A 27,906-nucleotide genomic window follows, 5' to 3' on the forward strand; every position below is an offset into this window, starting at 1 on the left:
CAAGAGCATTGGTGCCATTATAATGTATTAAATATATATATTTTTAAAAATCGCGATTCTCGATTTCATTCAAAATTAAATCGTCTTAAAACGTAAATTTGAATTAATCAAAAAAATTGGAAAAACCGCCCAGCCCTAGTGCCAGATATAAGAAAGATCTACCGCCTATAGTTGATTTAGATATTCTGGTAATAATCAATTGTCCAGAATCAATTGAGCGTAGTGGACGTGATAGGCTATAATACACTAGGAGCTTCCTCAAATACTGGGGAGCTAAGCCGTTTAGGGCTTTGTACATAGTCAATAAAATTTTATACGATATTTAATAGGGAGCCAATGCAATTATGAAAGAACTGGAGTAATATGATCATATTTCTTTGTTCTAGAAAGAACTTTAGCAGCTGCATTTTGAACCAGCTAAAGTTTGTTAATTAGGTCAGCAGGGCAACCGCCTAGTAACGCATTACAATCGAGAGGTCATGAAAGCATGAATAAGCTTTTCCGCATTAGACATTGAATAGCATATGTCAAAGTTTGGCAACACTTAAAAATCAATCGTGCTTTTAACTCAAATAACACCCATTACTTCTGTCATGACCATGGATTTAGTATGGTAATGAATATGTATATGGAAATGTTGATGTATTTGGTCTTGGCAGTATATATCTGCTACGCTGCTGCTGCTTTTATTATTATGGCAGAGCAAATACCGATACCTGCTACTGCCAGTATATGCACAGACATGCCATCTGAGAATATAACACGCTGCTGCAAACATAATATATAGGTAACCCCTGTAGCAGATCTAAACACAGGTGGAGCTGGGGTGGAGGAAGGTCTCTAAAATAGCACCGCAGCTTAACAGCATAAAATGACACGGATCATTTAAAGTGATGAGGAGCAAGCTCATTGGCTGCCGAGGTGACAGAAACCAATTTTAGGAGTAGATTAGGTGACCTATAAGCCTGTGTGTGCGTAGTTTCATGGCAGAAATTTCAGTTATACCATATACAGTTGTTTTGTGCACAGGTCAACATCAAACTTCCCAACAAATGAAGTCATTTTATTGCTAATAACATTTTATTGATTAACTGAGTTAAGCGGCATCATTTTACTATTGCTGTAATGTCAGCACATTAGTGCTATTGTAAGCAGGAGGATCAAGTATACTGCATACAAATGCATTATTTAAGTGGCACAGTTCGTGTTCATGCATAGATAAGTATGTGTACATGAGTGGAATATCCACAGAGCCGAAAATCCAGGTATTTTTAACTTTGACCAATGTTTTGTGCTCAAAAGCTAGTTGATGGTGCGCTCCCACTTCTCTTGTGCTGTGGACGGTGCAGCAACAAACTAATCCTGCACAGCAAAATTAATTGAGATGAATGTGTTTCATAGCACAGCGATTTCCACGTCCAGTGTAAAAGCCACTTCACTCAATGCAGTGACTACTAGGGTTGCACAATATATTGTTTCAGCATCAAAATCGCAATGTGCAGATCTGCAATGTCAAATTGGGATTATAATAAACCATAAAACACAGTTTAGAACACATGACTTATGGAGTCGTTTTTAACTATAATCTGATAGTCTGAAAGATTTCAAGGACCCCTGACTGTACAATTTCAAAACGGCAAAGACAACAAGTTTATACCATTTGGAGACAGGAAATTATAAGGTTTAACAAAGATTAATTGTGTTCATTTATACAATGAAGACTATGCAGTGTTATTATTGAACTTGTGTAATACTGTTAAGATGCCAGCAAAAACTCTTTATTTCAATTTCAATTGTTTTCATCTCTGCTTCATATTTTTTATTAATTTTGTGTATTTTATGCAAATGCGCTCCCCTACAAAATCATCCCATCATGTTAAATCATGAATTGATAGTCATCTTGTGAAACTTTGCTTATATCACAACATATTACAGAAAAAAAACGAAATTTCGCAATGTCAGTTTTTTCCTATATCGTGCAGTCCTAGTAACTACATTTGGGCGCATCATAGTCTTTATTTCCGGCTCATGTTTTTTGGTCGTTTTTCTCTTTTGGACAAATGCCAGAAATTTTTGCCATCTCTACATACAGTGAGTGACAGTTCAAAATGACCACCACCTCCACGTGTTACACCGCCATGAGACAAAGGGATTACATAAATGTGTACAATTTGCGACAATTATACCAGGGTGCACAAAGAGACGGAATGCAAATGGACAGAAATGTACAGTTGCCTTAAATACCCTGCTACTTGTATAAGAAGATAAAATAGTGTAACAAAGCAATAAAAATCCTTCATAAATCATTAAAGACATGTTAACAAGATTTATTATCATTTACAATTTGTTAAATATGATGAGGATTCATTTTGGAAATCAAAACAAAAGAAATAAAAGACAACTAAAATCAGTGTACCTTTTCTCGAATAAAATCTTTTCTGTTTCTTCGATTTCTTGTAGAAAAAGCTGATGACATCCCCGGCTCTGTGACCTGGGATGGTCAGGAGGATTCAGTGTTCCTGAAGTGGCCTGAACCAGATAAACCCAACGGCCTAATCATGCTCTATGAGATCCAGTATCGACTTGGAACAGAGGTAACTGCTGTATATGTTAAGCACCAAAAAGCTTTTCAGGTTTTGATGTTATTGACTCAAATAAGTTAAATACTATAACATTTAAATGCTTTATATGGATTCTGTCAAATATAAAATAGTTTTTTATACTTTATTATGTTTTATGTTTTGTTTTTTTCTTACAGAAATTATGCATTTAATGACAGTTTTTTTATAAATATGATTTACATTTACATTTAGTCATTTAGCAGACGCTTTTATCCAAAGCGACTTAGAAATGAGGACAAGGAAGCAATTTACACAACTCTAAGAACAACAATGAATAAGTACTGTAGGCAAGTTTCAGGTGTGTAAAGTCTAAGAAGCAAAGCATTAGTAATGTATTTTTTTTTTTTTTTTTTGAGTAGAGTTACTGGTATATCCAGAGAGGCAATTGCAGATTAGGAAGAAAATTGGAGATTAAATAGTTGAGTTTTTAGTCGTTTCTTAAAGACAGCAAGTGACTCTGCAGTTCTGATGCAGATTTCTGGGCAGATATGCATAGTTTTCAACACAATACCCATTTTACCAATATCCTCCCGACTACCAGGAAAATAAATATTTCCCCAGTTGCTTGAAAGGCAATGATCATTCTGGAAACATTTTTGGAGAAAAAAAAGATTTTATTTTAAACATATCATGAATCCACTACAGTGGACATCCGAATGCAGTACATAAGTAATGGATCCACTATAAGATACTTAAATCAACTTTGAAATTTATGACTGAAACTACAACGTTATTGTTAGTGTAGTGTATGCATCTTGGAAATTTACCATTTTTGGAACTATTTTATGCCATATTTCTGATTATATTTTAAAAAGCAATTCCCCTTCTTTGAAACAAAGAAATAACTTGCATTTAGTACATCTAAATTCAAGAAAATGTCTTTCCTAGAAGCTGTAAATAAGTCTTGTTCTGAAGACATGCATTGGTGATTGGCTTTAAAAAAAAAAATAAAGATACATGCACATTCTAAAATTCTCTCTGTCTCTGACAGTGATTCTCTTCTTGCTGATTTGATTAAAATTGAGAACAAAGTGGTGACAATAACCACAGCAAACCTGTCAACATTGGGATGCGGGAATAAGGGACCCCCTAAAAAAAAAAAATCCCCAAATGTCTAAATATATTCAGTTGGAGCTCTTTTATTGTAAATAAACAGTTGAAACGGTCAGTAATGTTTTATTTTTATTTTTTATAATTATTATTTTAAAAAGACAGAATTAATAGTATATTACATTGGAAAAAATATATTAATTGCAAATAAATTAGCAAACAGTTTAGCCTTTTCAAATTAATATTAAGAAAAATTAAGAAATTGATATTATGATATTATTATTATTATTATAGGATACTTTTTTGAATACCCTTTAATCATGGTAAAACATGTTACATTGTTAAATTTTTAAAAAATGTTCTTCAGATATTCAAATTAAATATTTTTAATATAAATAAAAAACAAATCAACATTTAAAGACAATTATATTTATGAAAATTATTAGTCACTTATTTTTGAGTTGAAGCCATAATGATTCGAAAAATTAAGTTAGTTTTTAAATATTTCCCAAGTGCTGTTTAACAGTTTGGGGTTTTTATTTGGGCCAATCTAAAAGAAAGATAATAGAAAATACTGTGAAAAAAATTGTTGCTCAGTTTACTTCAGAAATGTTTAAAAATAATCATTTTAATTTCATAGGATGGCTAATAGTTTTTGCCTTCTTCAACTGTATTCAATAATAATTCATAGAACATTTGTCAGTTGCTGATGTTTTTTTTAAATAAATCCAAACTGCAAGGACATTCAGCGAGTTGTTGTGAAGCCACTCCATTGATATTTTGGCGGTGTGATTTAGTTCACTGTCCTGCTGGAAAATGAACCGTTGCCATAGTCAAGAGCACTCTGAAGCAGGTTTTCATTCAGGATGTCTCTGTACATTGCTGCATTCATCTTTCCCTCTATCCTGACTAGTCTTCCAGTTCCTGCTGCTAAAAAACATCCCCACAGCATGATGCTGCCTCAACCATGCTTCATTGTAGGGATGATATTAGCCTGGTGATGAGCGGTGCCTGGTGTTCTCAAAACGTAATGCCTGGCATTCACTCTAAAGAGTTCAATTTAATTTAAGTCTCATCAGACCAGAGAAATTTGTTTCTTATGGTCTGAGAGTCCTTCAGATGCCTTTTGGCAAGTTCCAGGTAGAAAGTGGCTTCTGTCCTGGTTGTCCTTCTGTGTATAGTGCTCCTCTCTCCACTGGAAAGCATGCTTGTCCCCTCTCCCGTCTCCCCCGACGGCCCGCACTCACATCACAATCATCACAGTAAGCGCTCACGCTCAGCACAGTGGAGATTCCCTAGTTATATCGTTTCAGTCGTTTGTTATGCAGTGACATGCAGTCAAATATTTCACCAAACAGTCCTTAGGGATGCGGTGACACGCAGTCAGATATTTCGCCAAACAAATCCGCCACTTTTGGCGCTCATAAACAATCACAAAGTCCTCGTGCTGCAGGAATGAGGAGGTCTGCTGAAGGCGCGCAGCTGTCGTGCAGTGAAGAGTTTGCGTCTTTAATAAACTACGGCAGTTTGCCTTCATTGAACAGTAAGATTGATTAATAAATCCATATGAAACAGTCCCTTAAAAGTCAGGTCTCGCTTTCAGTTTTGGGCTTTGGTTCGTTTTGCACTCACACTACAAGCGTACCGCGCCAAAGCCCAAGTGAATCGCGCTTAGGCCCATCTCTTCCAACCGGGCCAGTGCCGGCCAAGTGAACCGTGCCCAATTCAGCGCACTCACACTTCTCAAACGATCCGGGAAATGGGCCAGGGCACAGTTCGGATAGCATAGTGTGAGTATGCCCTTAGATGGCTGACCAGCTCTAGGAAGAGTCCTGGTGGTTCCAAACATCTTCCACTTACGGATGATTGAGGTCACTGTGCTCATTGGAGCTTTTAGAGCAACAGATTTTTTTCTGTAACCTTCCAAGCCTTGTGCCTTGATACAATCCTGTCTTGGAGGTCTACAGACAATTCCTTTGTCTTCATGCTTGGTCTGTGCTTTGACATGCACTGTCAACCCTGGGACCTTATATAGACAGGTGTATGCCTTTTCAAATCATATCTGATCAACTGAATTTACCACGGGTAAACTCCAATGAAGCTGCTGAAACTTCTCAAAAATGATCAGTGAAAACAGAATGTATTTGTGCGCAATTTAGAGCTTCACGGCAATTTACATGCGATTTTTCAGGTTTTTTATTGTGAATAAATTTGCAACAATTTCAGAAAATAATTTTTCACATTGTCATTATGGGTTCTTGTGTAGAATTTTGAGTTAATAAATGAATTTAATCAATTTTGGAATAAAGCTGTAACATTAAAAATGTGGAAAAAGTGAAGCGCTATGAATACTTTCCGGATGCGCTGTATGTTGACCAGCTTGTTTTTCTGTTGATGCTTTTTTTCTTCAGCCTGAGAAGCACGAGTGTGTTTCCCGTCAACATTACAGGAAGCACAAAGGAGTGAAACTCTCAAACTTGGGACCAGGGAACTATTCTGTCCGTGTTCGGGCCACGTCTCTCGCTGGAAACGGATCCTGGACAGAGCCCATAGCTTTCTCCGTGCATCAGCTGGAACGTAGGTTTACCGCCACCTTCAAAACATTGCAATTTGTCATCACGTTATTGAGTTATTCACACTTGTCTGTTTTGCATTTTCAAGAATCCAGTTATGATCCTGTAATTTTTATCGCCATCCTCCCGGCCTTACTGTTAATCGCTGGTCTGGTAGTATTTGGGTACACCTGGATGAACAAGAACCGGTACCAGTTTTAACACTTCTACACTCTCCATATTCTTGTAATTATTTTTTTACAGCATTGTCCCCTCTGGACAAAGCGAATCTATCAGAGACGCTCCAGACGCTGCAATATTAAACGGCAAAGCAATTATCTTGAAATGTTTCCAGCTTGTTCTCTATTAAACGTTTTACTGCTGTTTTTTTCGTAAACAAGTGTTGTTTGGAATCCACAGAAACAATGACAGGCTTGGAAATGGAGTACTTTACGCCTCCGTTAACCCAGAGTACTTCAGTGCAGCAGAGAGTGAGTATGCTGAATCTTATTTTACACATTTTTAGACATTGATTGTAAATTTCACACATAGCTAGAAGCAAGTATGTAACGTGGGCATGTACAGTATTGAAGTAGAATAAATTGGATTTTATTTGCTTTTATTTACTCAAGTAATCTAAGTGTTTTCATAAAGAAACTAACATTCAAAGTTTGGGATCTGTAATATTTGTCTTTTTATTTTTAAAGAATAAGCCTGTATTATATAAAACTGTTCCTCAAGGAATATTATTTGTACCACCGTTTACCTTTCTTTCGTGAGTGTATGAGACAACAGATAATTCTATAAAACATCTTTTTTTTTATTTCTATAGTATTGTCTATAGAATCTCATTCAAATAACATTAATTTTCATGCAAAAGAATTCGTAAATGACCTTTGCATCAAGTGTCAAGTTACATTTAGGATTCATTTCTGTTATTTAGAATAATAATTGTATAATAACAATATAACTGTTATTTTATAATGAATATTTTTGTATTTATAAACAAACAAACAAAAAATATATATACATGTATATATTCTTTTTTTTTTTTTTTTTTTTTTTTTTGGTGGGGTGGGAGGCATTTGAAGTAGGTTCCTGCCCCAATAGAGCTTTATGTCTAGCAGCGCCCCTGTTACTACCTGCATATTGTTTGTAAATTAAATATTTATTAGCAATAAGTATTATTTATTATTAATAAGCAGCTAATTTGTGGTTTATTGTGCTAAAAGTCCTAGTTAATGGTTTGTTAATAGCATGAACATTTAAAAAAAGTGTGACTAAACTTAACATAAATACTATACATGAAATTGCGCAAAATTGTATTTTGTACAATGAATTATGCTGAAGAGAGATTTTGAGGTAAAATGATATGTAGGGTTTGTTGAAAGTGACTAGTATAGATATAGTGGGATAAGTATTGCTGATAATGTATGTTTGCAGTGTATGTGCCGGATGAATGGGAAGTGGAGCGGGAGAAGATCACGATGTGCCGAGAGCTTGGACAGGGGTCGTTTGGTATGGTGTATGAGGGCATCGCCAAAGGTGTCGTTAAAGATGAGCCGGAAACCAGGGTGGCCATTAAAACGGTCAACGAATCGGCCAGTTTACATGAGCGCATTGAGTTCCTTAATGAAGCCTCCGTGATGAAAGAGTTCAACTGTCACCATGTGGTGAGTTAAAGAAATCTCATCTCACTAGCTCAGTTAGCTTAGTTAGACTCTTTTTCCCTTGTAAAAGTTCGACATGCATTACTCAAAATTCGACGTGGATCTAAACCTTTCCTCAGAGTTGTCCTGAAACATTTAAACGTCTATTCTTCAATTCTTAAAAACTTTCTACTCTTTACTTCAAGTTTAAGTTTTCATCCACTACAAATGTTGACTATTATATGCAATCTCTGATATATAACATTTATAAATTAACCAATGAGCTTTCTAAATATTGCCAAAATTTGGATTGCAGTAGCCTTACAACAAGAATAAACCATTAACATTATAATGTTGACTTTTAACTGGTGTGTTTTGATTGGTTTAGGTGCATCTGCTGGGTGTGGTCTTCCTCAAGAAGCTTTAAAACTAGAATAAACCATTAACGTTGTAATGTTTAATTAACTTGTGTGTTTTGATTGGTTTAGGTGCGTCTGCTGGGCGTGGTCTCGCAGGGTCAGCCCACTCTGGTTATCATGGAGCTGATGACGAGAGGAGATCTGAAGAGTTACTTACGCTCACTTCGATCCGTTGAGGTAAAGACAGACATAAATCCGACATCTTCATTGAACAAATATCTGGCTGAGCCATTATTCTACATTCCAAAATGTTAGTGACGGCTACCTGGAAGTGTAGTGAAATTATGAGGCATGATATAATGATTTCCATTAATCAGAAATAATCTCACATCCATTCATGGCAGATTTATTTATTTGTTTTAAATTTAGCAAATTCAAATTTAAATTAAATGCAATTCTGTAACACAGATTCTAATATATTAACTCTTCAGTGCTTTAAATACACAGTATTTAATATTTACCACTAGAGGGCGTGTATTTGCAAACAAAAGCATATTTAGGTAAACTGTTGGATGTTGTAGTTGGAAATTGGGATTGTATGAACACAACATCAAAACATTTGGTGTAATGCAAGTATACAGTTAAAGTCTAATTATTAGCCCTCTTAAATAGTTTAGCCCTGATGTGCACTACCTAAATAGGCAGCTGATTTTAAGACTGCATTCTAAAACAAAATGCATTGATTTGAAACAGCAATTCTGCATGCAAACAATTTATTTTCAGCCTAGTTTTCCACTAGCATGATTCAGGGCTTCTTCGTTAAATGCTTAAGACTCGGTTTTGTTCTCTTTCTCCTCCAGAACACCTCCAGCTTGCCTTTGCCGCCATTAAAGAAGATGATTCAGATGGCTGGAGAGATCGCGGATGGCATGGCATACCTCAACGCCAATAAGTTTGTTCACAGAGACTTAGCAGCAAGGAACTGCATGGTGGCTGAAGATTTTATTGTCAAAATCGGTGGTATGTGATGAAATTAATGCTATACTAGTGCTGCATACAAAAATAGTTTGTATTTACATAATACAGTGGGGAAAATTAAATATTGAACGTATTTTAATATTGAAATATTTTTATATTGAAATACAAAAATATAAAGGAGCCGTTGACGTAAAATTGAAACAGATTTTGGTAAAAAGGCAATCAATGCAAACACAAAAAAAATGTCCAGATTTTCTTTTGTTTTATTTTTATGTGTAATAACAATGAAATGACATAAGGAGAAAGAGCTGACCTACTCAAGCGGATTTATTACTTTATATAAAAGGCTTTTTTGGTGATGGCAGCTTAAAGGCGCTTCTTATATGGTGAATGAAGTCACATACATTGCTCAGGTGTGAGTTTTTTTAGACTTGTCTGGTTCTTGATGGTTCTGTGGAATCCTGATGGCTCTGTGGGTCTTTTCTTTCAAATCTGATCTTTAATTTGTATTTTATATCAGATTCAAGTCAGGTACCTGGATGGGCTAATCTACAGCTTGATTTTCTTTCTGTGAAAGCATTTGAAAGTTTCCTCGGATGTGTTTTGGATCCTTCTCTTTGCTGAAATGTCCACTCTGCTTTCATCTTCATCATCCTGCTAATGTAGATGTTGGACTGAAGCAGCTAATATTAATTTACTGTGAGGAAGGGCAGAGGGTTGCTGAAGAACTACTGAGAGATTTCAGCTGCTGTCTGGGCTTTCACTGTCCTTTTTACAGCTCCCTCTCTTCATGTGTTCAGTACTTTTTCCTTGCGTCATTTCATTTTATTATGCATAACTCCATTTGTAAACTAATTAGATTTGTTTTATTTGCATATATCGATTTCTTTGATGGTTACCAACATCCAATGAAAATATCAAGTCAACAGCACCTTTGGTGACGTGTTGAATACATACTTTCCACGCTCTGTGTGTGTGTGTGTGTGTGTGCGTGCGTGCGTGCGTGCGTGCGTGCGTGTGTGTGTGTGTGCGCGCGTGTGCGGGTGCATGCGCGGGTGCGTGCGTGCGTGCGTGCGTGCGTGTGTGTGGGTGTGTGTGGGTGTGTGTGGGTGTGTGTGTGTGCGCGCGAGTGGGTGTATACTGTATATATTTATTTTATATATTTATTTATTTTATCACACACATTGATGTATTCACTTTTAAAATATTAACATCTTAATATTTATATGTAATTTAGTTAATTTTGATATGAATAATGTCTTAATTTTCTGTAGATATACACTCATATAAAGCTGAAGTCAGAATTATTAGCCCCCCTGAATTATTCGCCCCCGTTTATTTTTTTTCCCAATTTCTATTTAATGGAGAGCAGATTTCTTCACCAAATTTCTAAACGTAACAGTTTTAATAACTCATTTCTAATATCTGACTTATTTTATCTTTGCCATGATGACAGTAAATAATATTTGACTAGATATTTTTCAAGACACTTCTATACACCTTAAAGTGTCATTTAAAGGCTTAACTAGGTTAATTAGGTTAACTAGGCAGGTTAGGGTAAGTTATTGTATAACAATGGTTTGTTCTGTAGACTATCGAAAAATGTATAGCTTAATGGGGCTAATAATTTTTATCCTAAAAAGTTTTTTTTTTTAATTTAAAAAATACTTTTATTAAAACCGAAATAAAACGAATAAGACTTTTTCCAGAAAAAAAAATATTATCAGACAGAAAATTTCCTTGCTCTGTTAAACCTCATTTGGGAAATATTTAAATAAATAAATTAATAAATAAAAGGGGGGCTAATAATTCTGACTTCAACTATATATGTATGTGTGTTTTTTTATATACATGATAAATATACACAGCACACACAAACCTATGTAAATGCACATGTTTAATTTGTGTGCCAGTCGAGATTAATTGTTCAACAGCGTTAGATAATATGGGGAAATTGTATTTCAGTTGCCCAATTTTTATTTTATTTATATGATTTTGTGTTGTTAGTGATGTGCTTATGTATTGACCAAATACAAACTCTGTAAGGCTGTAATATAGGCTAATTAATATTAATCTTGAGTAATTTTATTACAATTTTAAGTCTAATTACAAGAATAAAAATGCAAATACCTATAAAAAATGCCTAATTTTATTTTATTATTGGCCATCAATATATTTTCATGTTTTGTCTTTTTAATTAATTCATTGTTTAATTGAATTTATTTGTATCCAATCAATTTATTTATTATTTAATATTCATTTTCATTTGGATGTACATTGCAATGTGTAAGAAAATAAATCATACAATTTGTAGAATTTTTATCATCATGAAGTGTAACACACAAGTGGACAGAAAATCCATATCTCATATTTTATATTTCCATTAAGCAATGTTATGTTGCATGTATGCTAAAAAATATTTACTTATAGTTTGCAAAATATTTGTATTAACGTTTAGTGCTGTAATGTTTTCACATCAGATTTTCATCCCATCCTAAATAATCAGTTGCTAAAAGAAACTGCACATTTTTTGGCTAAATCTCAAGGTAAGCTATAAAACCTTAATAATTTCACCTCATTTATGCTCAACCTGTAGATTTTGGCATGACGAGAGACATTTATGAGACGGATTACTACAGAAAAGGAGGTAAAGGCCTGCTGCCTGTGCGCTGGATGTCCCCAGAGTCCCTCAAAGATGGAGTGTTCACCACCATGTCTGATGTCTGGTACGTTTTTATGTACTCTTTTAGAGAATCAGTGTGTGGGTGATGTTAAAACACATTGAGATGTACATTGCCAGTCAAAAACTAAACATCTTTAAAACTTTGTATTTTTTTTTAAAAAAAGAAGCTTATTCTGCCCACCAAGGCTGCATTTTTTTTTTTTTTTTTGAGGAAAAATATTTTTAATGCTTTATTTTGATGGTTGATTTTAGTATCACTAGACTGTCTGCTTTATATCTGCTGATATTGCTGATATTGCAGACATTTAGCTGACTATAAGAAACTTTTCAGGTACATGTCAACTTCAGGTACATTGTCAACTCTAACCCCAACCTAACAGTCAACTTATATTGTATTGACAATTATTTGGCATGTAGATGCAATGTAACTTAAATTCAACAAGCGGACCATCAAAATAAAGTGTATATCACTTAATTACTATATCAAATAATTATTGCTATTATATCATATTAATTGTAGTTTTCAAATTTTGTTTATCATCACAATTTAGCATCATTAGCCTTCAGTTTCACATGGTTCTTTCGAAATCATTATTTATGTGATGATCTGCTGGTCAATAAATACATTTATTAATTAATTAATTTATTCATTCAATTATTTATTTATTTATTTACTTATTTATTTATTTATTTATTATCATTATATATTATTATTATGTTGAAATTTGTTGGTTTGCTTAATGTTTTTATTTTATCCTAATATGTTTGAAGAAACTGATACAGTACCAATGAAATTATTGTCAAAATTAATCTTTTATTTACATTTATTTATCAAGCACACAATGAATGAGAGTACTAAATTATGTAATATTTCTAATGTATTAAAAGCTGTTTCATTTAAGGAAACACTCTTATTTTTAGCTTTTTTTATCAACTAATTCTAAAAATATATCACAATGTCCACAAAACTGTGATGCAAAAAAGAAGTCTACAGTATTGATAATTATTATTGTTAATGACTTATTTAAGGAGTACCATTATTAATTAGTCATAATAGAACAGCAAATCAGCATATTAGAAGCATTTCTTTAATATAATGTGACACTGAATACTGGAGTAATGATGCTAAAAAATCAGCTTTACATCACAAGAATAAATTAAATGTTTATTCTTTATATTACATTACCCCCAAGATGAAGAAAGCATGAAAGTATGGTTTTTGTATTTATGTAGGCTAGAAAATATTATTTTTTGTAATATTTTAACCTTTTAATTCTTTTTCATTTGTAAAGCTATTTGTGTATTGCTGTACATCCTGTGTGTAGTAAGCAATGTGGAAGCGAGGCGCACTACTAACGCGATCTGCGCTGCACTTTATACCTCATCTCAGCTGGTCTTTTGTGCAGTCTATTTTCCTCAAAATGTTGTGAAAAAGTCTATGTTGAGGAAAAGGACAGTCTATGTTCCTCAATATAGCAACTTGCTAGCAATGCGCCTTAACACACCTTCTTTTTTAGACCAGAACACCTGTGGGCGCACATATGAGCACAAATACATTTGCTATTTAAACCGCGTGATGCAAAACGTCAAAATGACTTTAGCACCGAGCTGAAACTAGTAAACAACAATTACTTTGCGCCTTACGCCGCATTGCGCCGGGTGTATGCTAGGGCCCTTTATCGTAATCATTTGACAAATTCGATTTTTTTAAGTAACGCAATACTTACTTTCCCTGGTAATTTGTTACTTAGAATTATGAAAATTAGTTACTTTTTGTGAGAACAGTAACTAGTAATTATAACTAATTACTCTTTTAAGGGAACGTGCCCAACACTGGTCACATTAGAACAACAAATAAGGACCTTATTAACCTTTTTAACGGTGCTTAAAAAATCAGCTTTGCGTCACATTAATAAATTAAATGTTAAACTACAAACAACTATTTTAAATCAATATATTTAATTCTGATTAAATAATTGCAATACAATAAAAAAAATAATCTCACTACAGTGCGCTGTATATCTGGCGTCAGCCCATCTATTTTTTCCCAGACATCTGCATTTGAGTGCAAAACCGCCCCGGCGACCACTTCAGTTCCTCCGCTGGCTGCACGAGAAATGAAAACCACACTCAACACACATTTTCCATTACACGCAGCATACGTTAATGCGGCAGGCAATGAGGAGAAACGTCTTTCCATATATTTCAAATGAAGCTGGCGATCAAGCCTCATCGGCCTGCATATGAGCTAGAAACATTTCCCCCTCGTATGCTTGTCTCATTTGACTAGACTTTCAAAGAAAACCTCAGGGAGTCTAGACTGCGCTTTTTTTTTTCTTCTTCCGGAAACGGCAACAGCTGCGGCTGATATGAGCAGCATTCCAGGGCCTGGAGGAATCCGTCCTCTTGTGTCGTGATAAGTGGCCGTTTGCACTCGCTTGGAGGTTCGCCCTTAAATCTTTTGTTAAGGATCAGAATCGTGCACTCATCAGGTTCAGGAAGAGGATTGAACTTAATTACACAGAGCTCTCGGGTTTCCTTCAGGTGTCTGGAGTGTCTGACCCTACAGTTCACCTTTTATGTCCGTCCAGGGTCACAGTTAGGTCTTGATGAGGTAGAATGGCTTGTAAGAATTACAAAGAAAAGGACACGGTGTGCTTTGGTGGTTATTACAAATTTAGTATAGCAGTGTTCATTTTGACAGCAAATAGTCTTTTGACTAAAATTCCATTATAGATTTAGTCATATTTTAGTCTTCTGGATCATCTTAGTTTTAGTCAACTAAATTTAATAAGGTTTTAGTCAAATAAATCTACGCTACATTTAACTGACTAAAATATATTTGGTTTAATTTAAGTAATTTACTACAAATATTGTGTACATTTGTTTATTCAAAATATTCTAACTTAAAGATAAATAAAACTCTCTTTTTAAAATGTGGAATATAACTTTTCCATCCAAGACCAAAAATTAGATATGCGTTGTTTATTTTTCTTGTAAGTAATACGTAAAATTATGTGTCGGCAAGAACAGTAGCCTACTGAAAATGCAGGATTTTGCACATTATTTTTAAACCCCTTACTTTAACGTGGTAAACTACTAGTCTTTTTAACCAGTCTGTTGAACCGTTTCAAGCCATTAAATCTTTGAAAGGTCAGTATATACCACAAGCTCTACTGTTGTAGTTGATGTTACAGTTCACAGTGCTCAATCACATTTTCATCTCTTTTTTATTAGTCAACAAACATGTCAGTATAATTTGTTATAGTTAACATCATCACATAATTTGAATTTAGTTTTTGTCTCGTTTTTATCGATAGACACTTGTTCTTCACGAAAATTATGATTGAAAAATTTTCATCAACAAAATTTATATTGTAGTATAGTTGAAAATAATAAACAATTTGCAACAAAGCAATTTCAGCGTCGTGGATATGACATTTGCAGTAAAACCTTGACACATAAATTTACAGGGAATATATGTTAACAGTATATGGTAACATCTGCTACCAAAACAACTAACCACAGTTAAAAAATCTAAAAAATATCAAGCTGTAAATGTATTTTATATTTTAATTGAGGGAAATAAACATGCATCATGTGATTTTGTGACGCCAAATTGAAGTGCATAATCATCTATAATTACAAACAGAGACAAATAGATGACCATTTTACCAATTTATGCCTGCATTTAATTATGCTTGATGGTGCATATGGTCAAGCTTGAAGCTTCACATTGACGTTATTATGATAGCAACAACAGCCAATCACATTCAGCTTGGATCGTGTCACAAAAAGCCACAGAAGTAGTTGTTGTGATCAGAAATGGATTATTTAGTGATTACAAACAACAATGATCAACTTTGACGTACCTCTATTTTCGGGTGGTGCAAGAACTGCTGTACATGTTGCATCTGCACTAATACATTTGCATATTTGCATCTGATTGGCTGACACCTGTGTTGGTGACTTGAAGAGCTAAAGTTAACTTTATTAGATTATTACTATTAGTAATAGTAGTATGGTTATTAGAATTTTTTGCAGATAAAAAACAGATAAAAACACTTTCCTCCGGGTGCTCCGGTTTCCCCCACAGTCCAAAGACATGCAGTACAGGTGAATTAGGTAGGCTACATTGTCCATAGTGTATGAGTGTGTATGGATGTTTCCCAGGAATGGGTTGCGGCTGGAAGGGCATCCGCTGCGTAAAACGTGCTGGATAAGTTGGCGGTTCATTCCACTGTGGCGACCCCAGATTAATAAAGGGATCAAGCTGAAAAGAAAATGAATGAATGAAATAAGTTGATTACAGCCTTATGTAAAGTGTTTCAGAGTTTTGCAACAGCCTGAGATTGTTTTTTTTTTTTTTTTTTTTGCTGCCTTTGAAGCTTTTTGTATCTAATTTTGTCTGCAAAAATGTAATACGAAAGAAAAAGAAAAAGCTTTGCTCGAGTCAAGTGCAACTGAAGGTATTTCTGTTATGTGCTTAATAGCTTTATCATCAACAGACCACAGTATATATTATATCATTTGTCTGAGCGGTCGACGCATTATAATGACAACTCGCTCCCATTTGTAGGTTTTATGCAGTTAGAGCACACATCACTCACGTTCTCTGGGAAAATATTGATATTTCTTGAAAAAACATCTTCAGGGAACAGTTCTTTCAGCTTCAGTGCAACTTAGAAATGAAAGTCAAATCAGTCATTTGGTGGTGTGAAACATCTTTTCAAACTTTGCATCTGCTGTGGTTTTCAGGTCTTTCGGGGTGGTTTTGTGGGAAATAGCCACCCTGGCGGAGCAGCCGTATCAGGGGATGTCCAATGAGCAGGTCCTGCGGTTCGTGATGGAGGGAGGCCTGCTGGACAAACCAGACAACTGCCCTGACATGCTGTAAGTTGTCTTTCACTCACTCACAATCTGTATTTGATGCTTTGAAATAGGCTGAAAAATAGAAAAATCTGTTATTGCCATATTTTGTTTTGCTGCGATATACAGTTAAGTCAGAATTATTAGCCCCCCTTTGATTTATTTTTTTTCTTTTTAAAATATTTTCCAAATGATGTTTAACAGAGCAAGGACATTTTCACAGTATGTCTGATAATATGTTTTCTTCTGGAGAAAGTCTTATTTGTTTTATTTTGGCTAGAATAAAAACATTTTTTTTATTTTAATAACACCATTTTAAGGACAAAACTATTAGCCACTTCAAACTATATATTTTTTCGATAGTCTGCAGAACAAACCAACATTTTACAATACATTTCCTAATTCCCCTAACCTGCCTAGTTAACCTAATTAACCTAGTTAAGCCTTTAAATGTCACTTTAAGCTGTATAGAAGTGTCTTGAAAAATATCTAGTCAAATATTATTTACTGTCATCATGGCAAAGATAAAATAAATCAGTTATTAGAGATAAGTTTTTAAAACTATTATGTTTAGAAATTTGTTGAAATTTTTGTCGCTCCGTTAAACAGAAATTGGAAAAAAAAAAAAAAAATCTGACTTCAACTGTTAGTTGTGTTATGAATATAAGTTAATCAAATGATTTGAATTGCTCTATTTGGAAAGATTTCATTTATTTAGATTTATGTTGGGATGATCAAGTATTTTTCTGTGCTGTGTTTGCATAAATTATAATAAATTATAAGCGTATATAAAATATAACAGAGCAGAGATAAAAGTTAAGTAAACAGTTCTTTATGCTTTTCTGGGGAGTCAGATGCTGAAACGCAGATAAAGAGTCAAGCGCGAGTGATTGTTAAGTCAATGCAAAGACGCGAATAGACATACTGAGGTGCGATTTGCGCAAATCAGGTGGCGTGAATGAAGGAATCCATATGAATGAAGCAGCTTGAAAATCTGAACTTCAATGTACATTCGCGCTGCGTTAACCAATCAGAAGCTTACTCTTGTACGGGCACGACTGTGATGTAGTGCCTCTTGTTGGTGTCCCAAGGGGAACTCTTGCTGACACTGGACAACAGTTCATCAAATTGGGCTGGGCTTAGTCTGAAGCACAGATGAAACGCTAGACTCTTATCGCACGATTAAAAAAATATCGCCGTTTTTTTTATTTATTTTATTTTTTTATTTTATTTTGTTTAATTTAGCAAATCCAAACTAAATATCTTTGTGTTTAGCCTTTTTCACTTATTTCAAGCTTGGTGTATCAACTTTTTAGAAATCCTAAAAAATAATGACTTTTGAAGGACGCAATATGAATTTTTGGGTGAACTGTGCTTTTAAAAGTAGAAAGTCTGCCACCTACTGTATGATGGACATCACAAACACTAAAAACTAGAGCTGACACACAAATCTGGATTAGCTGGAGAATTAATGCTGTTTACTCGACAGTTTTTGACTCTGGCCGTTGTTGCTTTTGGATTTTAAAACTACTGCTCTTGCCGTTGATGCTGTGCTCTAAATTTAAGTACAATTTGTTGATGCGAGAGCTCTGGGTTTTCTTTGGCCTGATATGAGTAAGGTTTTCATCTGGCTTCGGGTCTGTGTTTAATGTAAAGTGAGAGAGCTGTACGTGACATATGAGCACTCAAAACACTGCTGGGAGACCGTGTTTTGAATAATATAACGTTAAACCAGAAAGTTAGATATTGTTTGTTTGTGTGTGCATGCTTTTGTGTGTGTGTTTGTGTGTGGGTTTTCAGAAGAAAACAGCATACCATTTCTTTTATTTCTATTTAGCCTTACTTCTTGGCTATACAGTGCTCAGCATATATAAGTACAGCCCTCACAAATCTTTTAAATTCATATTTTTAATAGAAAGCTATGCAATATTATATTTGTGCATATGCATTAGATTATAGTCAGTACTGAACCAAATCTGGAGCTTATCTACAGTAACAAAATAACTTAATAAAAAATAATAATCCAAAAACTAGTACAGCCGAATTTGTTATAGAAAAATATTATTTTTTTTAAAGCGGAAAAATCAAGAAAAGCAACAAAAAAAAAGGAGAATTTTTGTTGAAATTTTGTTGTTTTAAATTTTTCCCCCCAATATTTTTCTTAAATTGAATTGTATTTAATTGAATTGTATCTTTCAATTTCTAAATATGTTTGGTGACTAAATAATTATTTTAACAAAAATAAATCTGTTTTGTTTAAATGCCCCAAAATACATTGTCTATATTCACTGAGAAATGGTTAAAAATATTCTCTTTTTTTTTCAATGGGGTGTACTCAATTATGCTGAGTATTGTACATATCATCCTTGGGAATAGACATACACTAAATGCAAAGAATAATTTTTTTTAATTAAACGGAAACTTCACAATAAATAATAAAATAAAAAATAAAGTTGTTGAATGTTATATGTAGCTACATATATGTTCTTTAAATTTATTACTTACTGTAGCTACAAACAAATCCCTAATAAATGCCACAGAATGCTATATTTTTATATATTATATATATATATATGTTATGTTTTGAGAACATGTAAGCAAGGCAGGGCAAGTTTATTTATATAGCACGTTTCATGCACAGTGGTATAGCTACATATAACATTTAACATCTTTATTACCATTTTTTATTATTTTATATATATATATATATATATATATATATATATATATATATATATAGTTTTTTTTTTACACTTTTTTTTAAAGTGATGAAATGTCACACTGAAAATGAAACTTCACAATCTTTCAATTTCTTCTTGACTTATCGACGAAACAAATGAGCAATGATGTTTTGTTTAGGAGAAATGTGTTTTTCCTCAGTCGACTCTTCATTGACGGGAAGTGCACAATGGTTTGCATTGGCTGCGGCTTCATCTTCATCTCAATGTGCCCTGGTTTGGGGTCTTTGTTGTGGTTGGCCGACGTTTGGCACCTTTTAGCGCTTTTAGAGAGAAGTGCCGGGAAGGATGAAGTGCTGTTTAAAGCTGCCAGAAAAGGAGTGCAGGAGCTTTAAGCTGGTACATGCTGCTTTATTACCACTGTCTTCCGTTTTAATGAGAGCCACCCTGCCAACGGTCAACCAGCTTCAGCCTCTGAGGGAAGTCTACTTATTCCATTAAAACAGCTCATTATGTGCAGTGTAGTGATTAGAACAAAGGCTTTTGCTCATTGAGGAAATGTTCCCGTGCAGGCAGTGGGATATTTCTAATAAAGTTGAACAAAGAATGCAAAATGCACTAAAATTATAGTTGAAGGTACTTTGGTCTAGTATAGAGTTAAGTTAACGTTAAGTTGAGTTGAGGAGTTGACTTAAGTTGAGTTAAAGCTGAGTTGTTAAGTTAAATTCAGTTGTTGAATTAGGTTAAGTTGAGTTGTTGAGTTGACTTGGATTACGTTGTTGCATTAAGTTCAGTTGTTCAGTTGAGTAGGATTAAGTTGATTTGAGTTAAGTTCAGTTGTTGAGTTGTTGGATTTAGTTGAATTAAGTTGTTGTATTAAGTTAAGTTGAGTTGTTGAGTCAGTTGAATTAAGTTTTTGTATTAAGTTCCGTTGAGTTGGATTAAGTTGAGTTGAGTTACAGTAAGTTCAGTTGTTGAGTTAAAAGAAGTTGATGTAATAAGTTCAGTTGTTGAGTTGAATTAAGTTGTTGTATAAAGTTAAGTTCAGTTGTTCAGTTGAGTTGGATTAAGTTGAGTTGAGTTGAGTTAAGTTCAGTTGTTGAATTAAATTAAGTTGTTGTAATAAGTTCAGTTGTTGAGTTGAGTTGGATTAAGTTGAGTTGAGTTGAGTTAAGTTCAGTTGTTGAGTTAAATTAGGTTGTTGTAATAAGTTCAGTTGTTGAGTTGAGTTGGATTGAGTTGAGTTGAGTTAAGTTCAGTTGTTGAGTTAAGTTAGGTTGTTGTAATAAGTTCAGTTGTTGAGTTGAGTTGGATTAAGTTGAGTTAAGTTCAGTTGTTGAGTTAAATTAGGTTGTTGTAATAAGTTCAGTTGTTGAGTTGAGTTGGATTAAGTTCAGTTGTTGAGTTAAGTTCAGCTGAGTTAAGTTCAGTTGAGTTGAGTTAGGTTAAGTTGTGTTAAGTTTATTTGTTGGCATAAGTTAAGTTGTTGAGTTAGTTGAGTTTAGTTGTTGAGATGAGTTATATTGAGTTCAGTTAAGTCATATTGAGTTGAGTTGAGTTGTTGAGATAAGTTAAGTTCAGTTGTTGAGTTGAGTTAAGTAGAGTTAAGTAGAGTTAGGTTGAATTATATTGAGTTAAGTTATATTAAGTTATATTAGGTTGAGTTGTTGAGATAAGTTAAGTTCAGTTGTTGAGTTAAGTAGAGTAAGGTTGAGCTACATTGAGTTATATCAGGTTAACTTGAGTTGAGTTGTTGAGATAATTTAAGTTCAGTTGTTGAGTTAGGTTGAGATAAGTTAAGTTCAGTTGTTGAGTTAAGTTCAGTTGAGTTAAATTGAGTTAAGTTCAGTTGTAGTTGAGTCAAATTAACTTAAGTAGTTAAGTTACAGTGCTCGGCATAAATGAGTACACCATTCAATAATCTCTCTTTTAAATTAATATTTTCTATAGAAAGCTTTACAATAATATATTTGTGTATAACATTAAATTAGTCAGTACCAAAACCAAAAATGAAAGTAATTTAACAAAAAATAATAATAAAAGATCACAGTCCAAAAATGAGTACATCCAAATTAGTGTGGTTAGGAAAAATAATAAAGTAAAAATAATACTAATATTAAAATTAAATTAAATATCATTTTAATATATTAAATATAAAAAAAATAATAATAAAAAGGAAAAATCAAGGGAAACATAAAAACTATAAATCTCATGATACAATTTTGTTTTCTTTTTTTTTGCAATAACTCGTTTGAATTTAAATGTATTATTTTTCTATCCCTAAAGATGTTGTGTAAAATAAAACTCTAATTTAATATATATAACTGTTTATTGATTAAAAAAAATATCTTTATTCACTGAGAAATTGATAAAAATAGTCTTGCTTAGCACAAGTCAACTTAAGATCACGCTGTCTGTACTCTTTTATCAGAAAACAACTGAATTATGTATCAAAAAAGTGTGTAATATAAAATAATACAATAGTATAAAAGTGTAGAATAATTTATTGTGCTTTTTTCAGAGGGATGATTTCACAATGACCTCAAATGTTCAATTACTGTAGAATTTGTTTGTTAAATTAAATACATTTAGTTTTTAAATAAAAGTTTTGCTTGTAGCTTTTTTCATGTCAGCAACAAATACTCCATATTTTGTATTTCTCGTTTTGATATTCAGAATTTCTCAGGCTTCTGTAGATTTAGTGTACTGTAGTTTTTATAGCAATTCATGTAGATGCTAAAAATCAACCTGAACTGACTGACCATCAATGGAAACTTCATTTAGTAGCATGCAGAGAAAACAAGCTGGGGGCTCTGAGGGCAGTGAGTCCAGAGTCATTCTGTCTCACAGCTGGACAACCAAACCAAAAGCGTGTGTATGTGTGTTTGTGTGTTTGTTTGTGTGTGTGTGTGTGTGTGTGTGTGTTTTTACATCACGATGAGGACTTCAAATTGAATGCACCTAATGAACCTAAATTGACCTCCCCGAAATGTTAATAACTCTTGAATGAAAGATGAAATATTTTGAAAACGTATTAGTGCAGATTGTTTTCTAATGGGGTTGGGTTGGGTTAGAAGGACAAAATATACAATTTGCACAGTATAAAAAAAGGAAAACCTCCACTGCCATTCCAACATACGTGTGTGCGTGTGTGCGTGTGCGCGTGCGTGCGTGCGTGTATAAGGGTGAAACTAACACTCTTGGATTTGCTGGTGGTGTGAGTGTTTGTGTATGTGGTGTGTAGGTATTTGCAACTGTCAGCTGATGTTTGCACTGGCTCGGTGTGTGTGTGTGTGTGTGTGTGAGAGAGAGAGAGGGCTGCCAGTGTTTGTGTCAGCAGACTGCTCTGGTATTCTTAGGCGATGTGTGTGCGAGTGCATGTGTAATTTAAATGTTGAAGTGTAAAGCAGGAGGGTGTGTGTGAGCTGGCCTCTGCAGTGTGTTTTCAGCACAGTTCAGTGTCTGCTGTGTGTATAGTGAAGAGGTCAGGCATTCAACACCGACCCGCTGAGAGCAGACATGTTTACGCCACTCTGACACCTGTTGCTCTCAGCTCGGCTAAATAATCATGGCTGAATGAACATGATCACATGAGCCATTTTATGGAATAGTTGCAGTACAGTGTATACAGCTAAAGGCAGCATTATTAACCCTCCTGTAAAAGTTTCATTATTTAAAATATATAAAGAGTTGTTTAATGGAGGAAAGATATATTTTTAACGTAATAGTTTTAATAACTAATTACTAGGCCCACACGGATATGTGCATGCAGATGTCCCCGCAGATTTCCACAGAATTGATTCTGTTTATTTACTTGTGTAAATGTGTGTAAATTCTAATTTTCTCAGTTTTTAAATGGATTTAAGTAATATTATTGACCAATATGAAAATATTTATATGATTTATTCACAATATAGTTTGTAAAGTCATACTTTCTCTTTTTTAGTAGTTATATGAGAGACTTGCTTTGTTTACCAAATAAGTGGATCTAATTGGATTTGCATTGTAAACATTAAATACAAGTTAAAAAGGATTACTTTTTATTTTTATGTAAATTAAGGTTTTAGTTATGATACTCCCCAAATCATCTCGCATAAATCTGCAGATTTTTACCAAAATTCTGCACAGAAATAGCAAAAAATGTCTGCAGATTCCGTCTGGCCCTACAAATTACTAATTAGTAATAACTCTTTTTTTTTTTGTGCCAGGATGACAGTACATAATATTTTACTAGTTATTTTGCAAGTTACTAATATTCAGTTTAAAGTGCAATTGAAAGGATTTAATAGGTTATAATAATATTGATCTTAATTTATTTATTTTTTATTAACAGCTGTAATCTAATCTTACTAAAAGTAAGACTTCTCCTAAAGAAAAAAATATGGGAAATACTGCAATTTTTCTTTTTCTCTGTTAACAAAATGATGTGAAAATAATTTTAAAACAATAAATTTCACAGGTGGGCTCTTTTTTAATGATCTAAGCACAAAGTCTAAAGTGCATGGCGCATAAGCATTTTGAGCAAAAGCATTTTGAGAAGAATAATGAGTTATGGGTGTGTTTTGAGCATAATGTGTATAAAATGTTTATTTAAGAGTTTTTATTTTTGTAGCATCATGGCGCATTTGCTGTTTATGTGGCGGACTTTGTAGGTCGAAAAACTTAATGCTTCACTAGTGAGAAAACAGTTAAACAGACCATCTGCAGCATGAGGATAAAGAATGGGCCTCTTTACTCTTTACTTCACTCCTTTATTTTCGTGGAGTAAGGAAACTCACTCCACTCTATTAGCCTGCATATTTAATTTCGTTTAAACACAAAGATTTGTTTCAAAACTATTTCTATATTCAGTTCGAATTTCCAGCAAACGAATAAATAGACAATAATAACGAAGTGTGCTCAAAAAATCATAGTTTGGAGTTATATTCAAACACACATCCTATTCTTATGCCCCATATGAGGATGCAAACATCTCCAAAACCCGACAGATCTAAAATTATTTTTATAAAACAAAATAAAAATTTACATGTCTTATTTATTATTCCCCTTATCAGAATAAAGAGAGATAGGGTCCAAGCGCAGTGTCTAGCCCGGCTCCAGAAGGCTCCCCCCTCAGATTTATTTAGGTATCTGGTTTAATAGTGTGGAGTTGGGGTGGTGGAGGGACGCTGAAGTCGAGAGAAAAACGGAGTTAAGCAAGTTTGACTATTTATAGGGGTTTGCTTGCGCTGATTGGATTATGGAATGATTGTGTGTGTGATGAATTAGCCTCGTCAAAGACTGATCGTGCTCCTCCCGAAATTTGTTTATAAAACACATAACAAACAATACTGCTATTAATAATAACATTATACTAATGCAAATTGTTATTAATAAACTGAAAAAGCCCCCAGAGGTGAAGGCATGGAGCTATATAAATAAGATCTAAGCACAAAGTCTAAAGTGCATGGCGCAAAAGCATTTTGAGCAAAAGCATTTTGAGTAGAATGAAGAGTTATGGGTGTGTTTTGAGCATAATGTGTCTAAAATTTTTATTTAAGAGTTTTTATTTTTGTAGCACCATGGTGCATTTGCTGTTTATGTGGCAGACTTTGAAGGTCGAAAAACTTAATGCTTCACTACGGAGAAAACAGCTAAACAGACCATCTGCAGCATGAGGATAAAGAATGGGCCTCTTTACTATATATATTATATATATATATATAATTAGGTATTTGTATTTAATAGTAATAATAACAATAATCTAATGCTATTGATAGCATTAGCACGCTAATCTAAGTGATGGTTAATGATTATTTATACTTGTATATTACAATTAAATCATGATAAATATTTAGCCTGATCATCTCAAATTCTTGTGTGTTTTTCTCTGAATGCCGTGTTGATCATCTCCTCTGTGTCTGATCCTCCAGGTTCGAGCTGATGCGCATGTGCTGGCAGTATAACCCCAAAATGCGGCCGTCCTTCCTGGAGATCATCAGCAGCATCAAGGAGGACCTGGAGGCAGGCTTCAAGGAGACCAGCTTTTTCTACAGCGAGGAGAACAAGCCCCCAGACACGGAGGAGCTGGACATGGAGAACGTGGGAACCATGGAGAACGTCCCTCTAGAACCGTCTTCCAGCCTGCAGCCCCTTGCGCCCTCAATATCCCCCCCTCAGCAGTGCACAGCTGCGGCCCAGAGCTGCTCGTCCCCGTCCTCGCCTCCTTCATCACCCAGCTCCACGGACAAACACCCGCTTCCGACATCAGCGGCCAACGGGCCCTCCATGGTCCTGAGGGGGCCGTTTGAGGAGGGTCAGCCTTACGCTCATATGAACGGGGGCCGGAAGAACGAGCGTGCCTTGCCTCTGCCCCAGTCTTCGGCTTGCTGATCGCCGGATGCGTCGGATGTGTGTCAAGCCACTGTGTGGTGTCCTGAGAAGAAATATTCAAATGTTAGAGACGAAAAAAGAGAGAGTCCAGGCAATCAATTTTTTCAATCATACCTCAACGGACAAAGTTTGGAGTTCTTTGTTTTTTGTGCGTTCCGATTGAATTGTTGAATTGATGATTGAACTCATTTGTTATTTCCGCCAGACTGGATCACTGACTGAAAAATATATAAATATATATATGAAAAGAAAAAAAAAACATCACTTTCGCACTCAATAGGCTGTTTTTGTTACTTTTCTAAACTTCCAGAGCTGGTCTATGAGAGCCAGTAGTGGTACGGTGGCATTATTACAACATGCTCTGCATATCTCCAACTTGCGAGTTAATTGTCTTTGTTTCCAAAGACGTGCGTCTAAAAGAAATTAGCAAAATGGTGTACGACTTCCTCTTCCGCTCATCTCAGATCTCTGGCTTCCACTCTTTTCTGAAATCATCTGTGGTGAAGGAGAAATCTTGCATCTGCCAAAAGTCTTTCACTTCTTTTCTTAATGTTGCCAAATTGTGTGTAATTCCCCATTCATTCGTGTTATGCACATATATACGACCACATACAGGTGATCCCAAACATCTTTTACATGAAGGATTAGTTCACCTAAAATTAAAATTTTTGTTATCAATTACTTACTCTCGTTCCAAAACCCTTGAGACCTTCATTCATCTTCAGAACAAAAATGAAGATATTTTAGATGATATCCTGGAGCTCTCTTATACGTACACAGCAATGTTCCTGACTCATTTAAATTCAAGAAAATATTTTCAACATTCTCAATTCTGACCATATATGCCTTCAGTTATTTAGTTACTAATTACTCACCCTAATGTTGTTCTAAAACCCCTCAGACCTTCGATCATCTTCAGACAACAGTTTAAAATATTTTAGATGATATCCTGGAGCTCTCTCATACATAGACAGCAATGTTCCCGACTCGTTTAAATAGAAGAAAACATTCTAAACTATGTCAGTTCAGACCTTATATGCTTTCCGTAGTTTAATTACTAATTTCTCAGCCTAAGGTCATTTCAAAACATCTGAAACCTTTGTTCATTTTCAAAACAAAAATGAAGATATTTTAGATGATATCCTGGAGCTCTCTCATATATAGACAGCAATGTTCCTAACTCGTTTAAATTCAAGAAAACATCCTCAACATTCTTAATTCAGACCATATATGCTGTCAGTGGGTTAATTACTAGTTACTCATTCTAATGTTGTTCCAAAACTCCTGAGACTTCCATTCATCTTCAGAACAAAAATGAAGTTATTTAAGATGATATCCTGGAGCTCTCTCATACATAGACAGCAATGTTCCTGACTCGTTTAAAATCAAGAAAACATTCTTAATTCAGACCATATATGCTTTCAGTGGTTTAAGTTCTAATTACTCATTCTAATGTCATTCCAAAACTCCTGAGACCTTTGTTCATCTTCAGAACTAAAATAAGGATAACATTCTCAACGTTCTCAATTTAGACCATATATGCCGTCAGTGATTTAAATACTAATTACTCGCCCTAATGTCGTTCCAAAACTCCTAAGACCTTAATTTATCTTCAGAACACACATCAAGATATTTAAGATGATATCCTGGAGCCCCCTCATACATAGACAGCAATGTTCCTGACTCGTTTAAATATAAAAAAAAACAAAAACATGCTCAACATTTTCAATTCAGACCATACATGCCTTCAGTTTTGTAATTACTAATAATTCTAATGCCGTTCCAAAACCCCTAAGACCTTCGTTCATCTTCAGACAACAATTTAAGATATTTTAGATGATATCCTGGAGCTCTCTCATACATAGACAGCAATGTTCCTGACTCATTGAAATTCAAGAAAACATCCTCAATTGAGACCATATATGCCTTCTGTGATTCAATATAAATATTATCAAGCTACGAGAAAACTTTTGTGGACACATAAAAACAAAAAACGACCTTATTCAACAGTTTCTTCACCTCAGTGTCTGTGAATATGCACAATATACTGCTACTGAGGAGACGAAACTGTTAAATGAAGAGATTTTTATGTGTG

At 34.3% G+C, this 27,906-nt stretch overlaps 1 protein-coding gene across 1 annotated transcript in view; it reads left to right on the forward strand.

The window, feature by feature from the left end:
• The window catches only part of igf1rb (insulin-like growth factor 1b receptor), a 152,976-nt gene extending 126,928 nt beyond the window's left edge, over positions 1–26,048 (forward strand). The window contains 10 exon segments of the mRNA NM_152969.1: positions 2,461–2,594; positions 6,083–6,248; positions 6,333–6,432; positions 6,644–6,714; positions 7,667–7,896; positions 8,361–8,468; positions 9,092–9,251; positions 11,806–11,935; positions 16,651–16,785; positions 25,352–26,048. Of these exon segments, the coding sequence (NP_694501.1) occupies positions 2,461–2,594; positions 6,083–6,248; positions 6,333–6,432; positions 6,644–6,714; positions 7,667–7,896; positions 8,361–8,468; positions 9,092–9,251; positions 11,806–11,935; positions 16,651–16,785; positions 25,352–25,811 (1,694 nt within the window). The 3' untranslated portion in view covers positions 25,812–26,048.
• The last annotated feature ends 1,858 nt before the right edge of the window (positions 26,049–27,906 follow it).

Source organism: Danio rerio, chromosome 7 (genome assembly GCF_049306965.1).
Source record: "Danio rerio strain Tuebingen ecotype United States chromosome 7, GRCz12tu, whole genome shotgun sequence".
Taxonomy (NCBI): domain Eukaryota; kingdom Metazoa; phylum Chordata; class Actinopteri; order Cypriniformes; family Danionidae; genus Danio; species Danio rerio.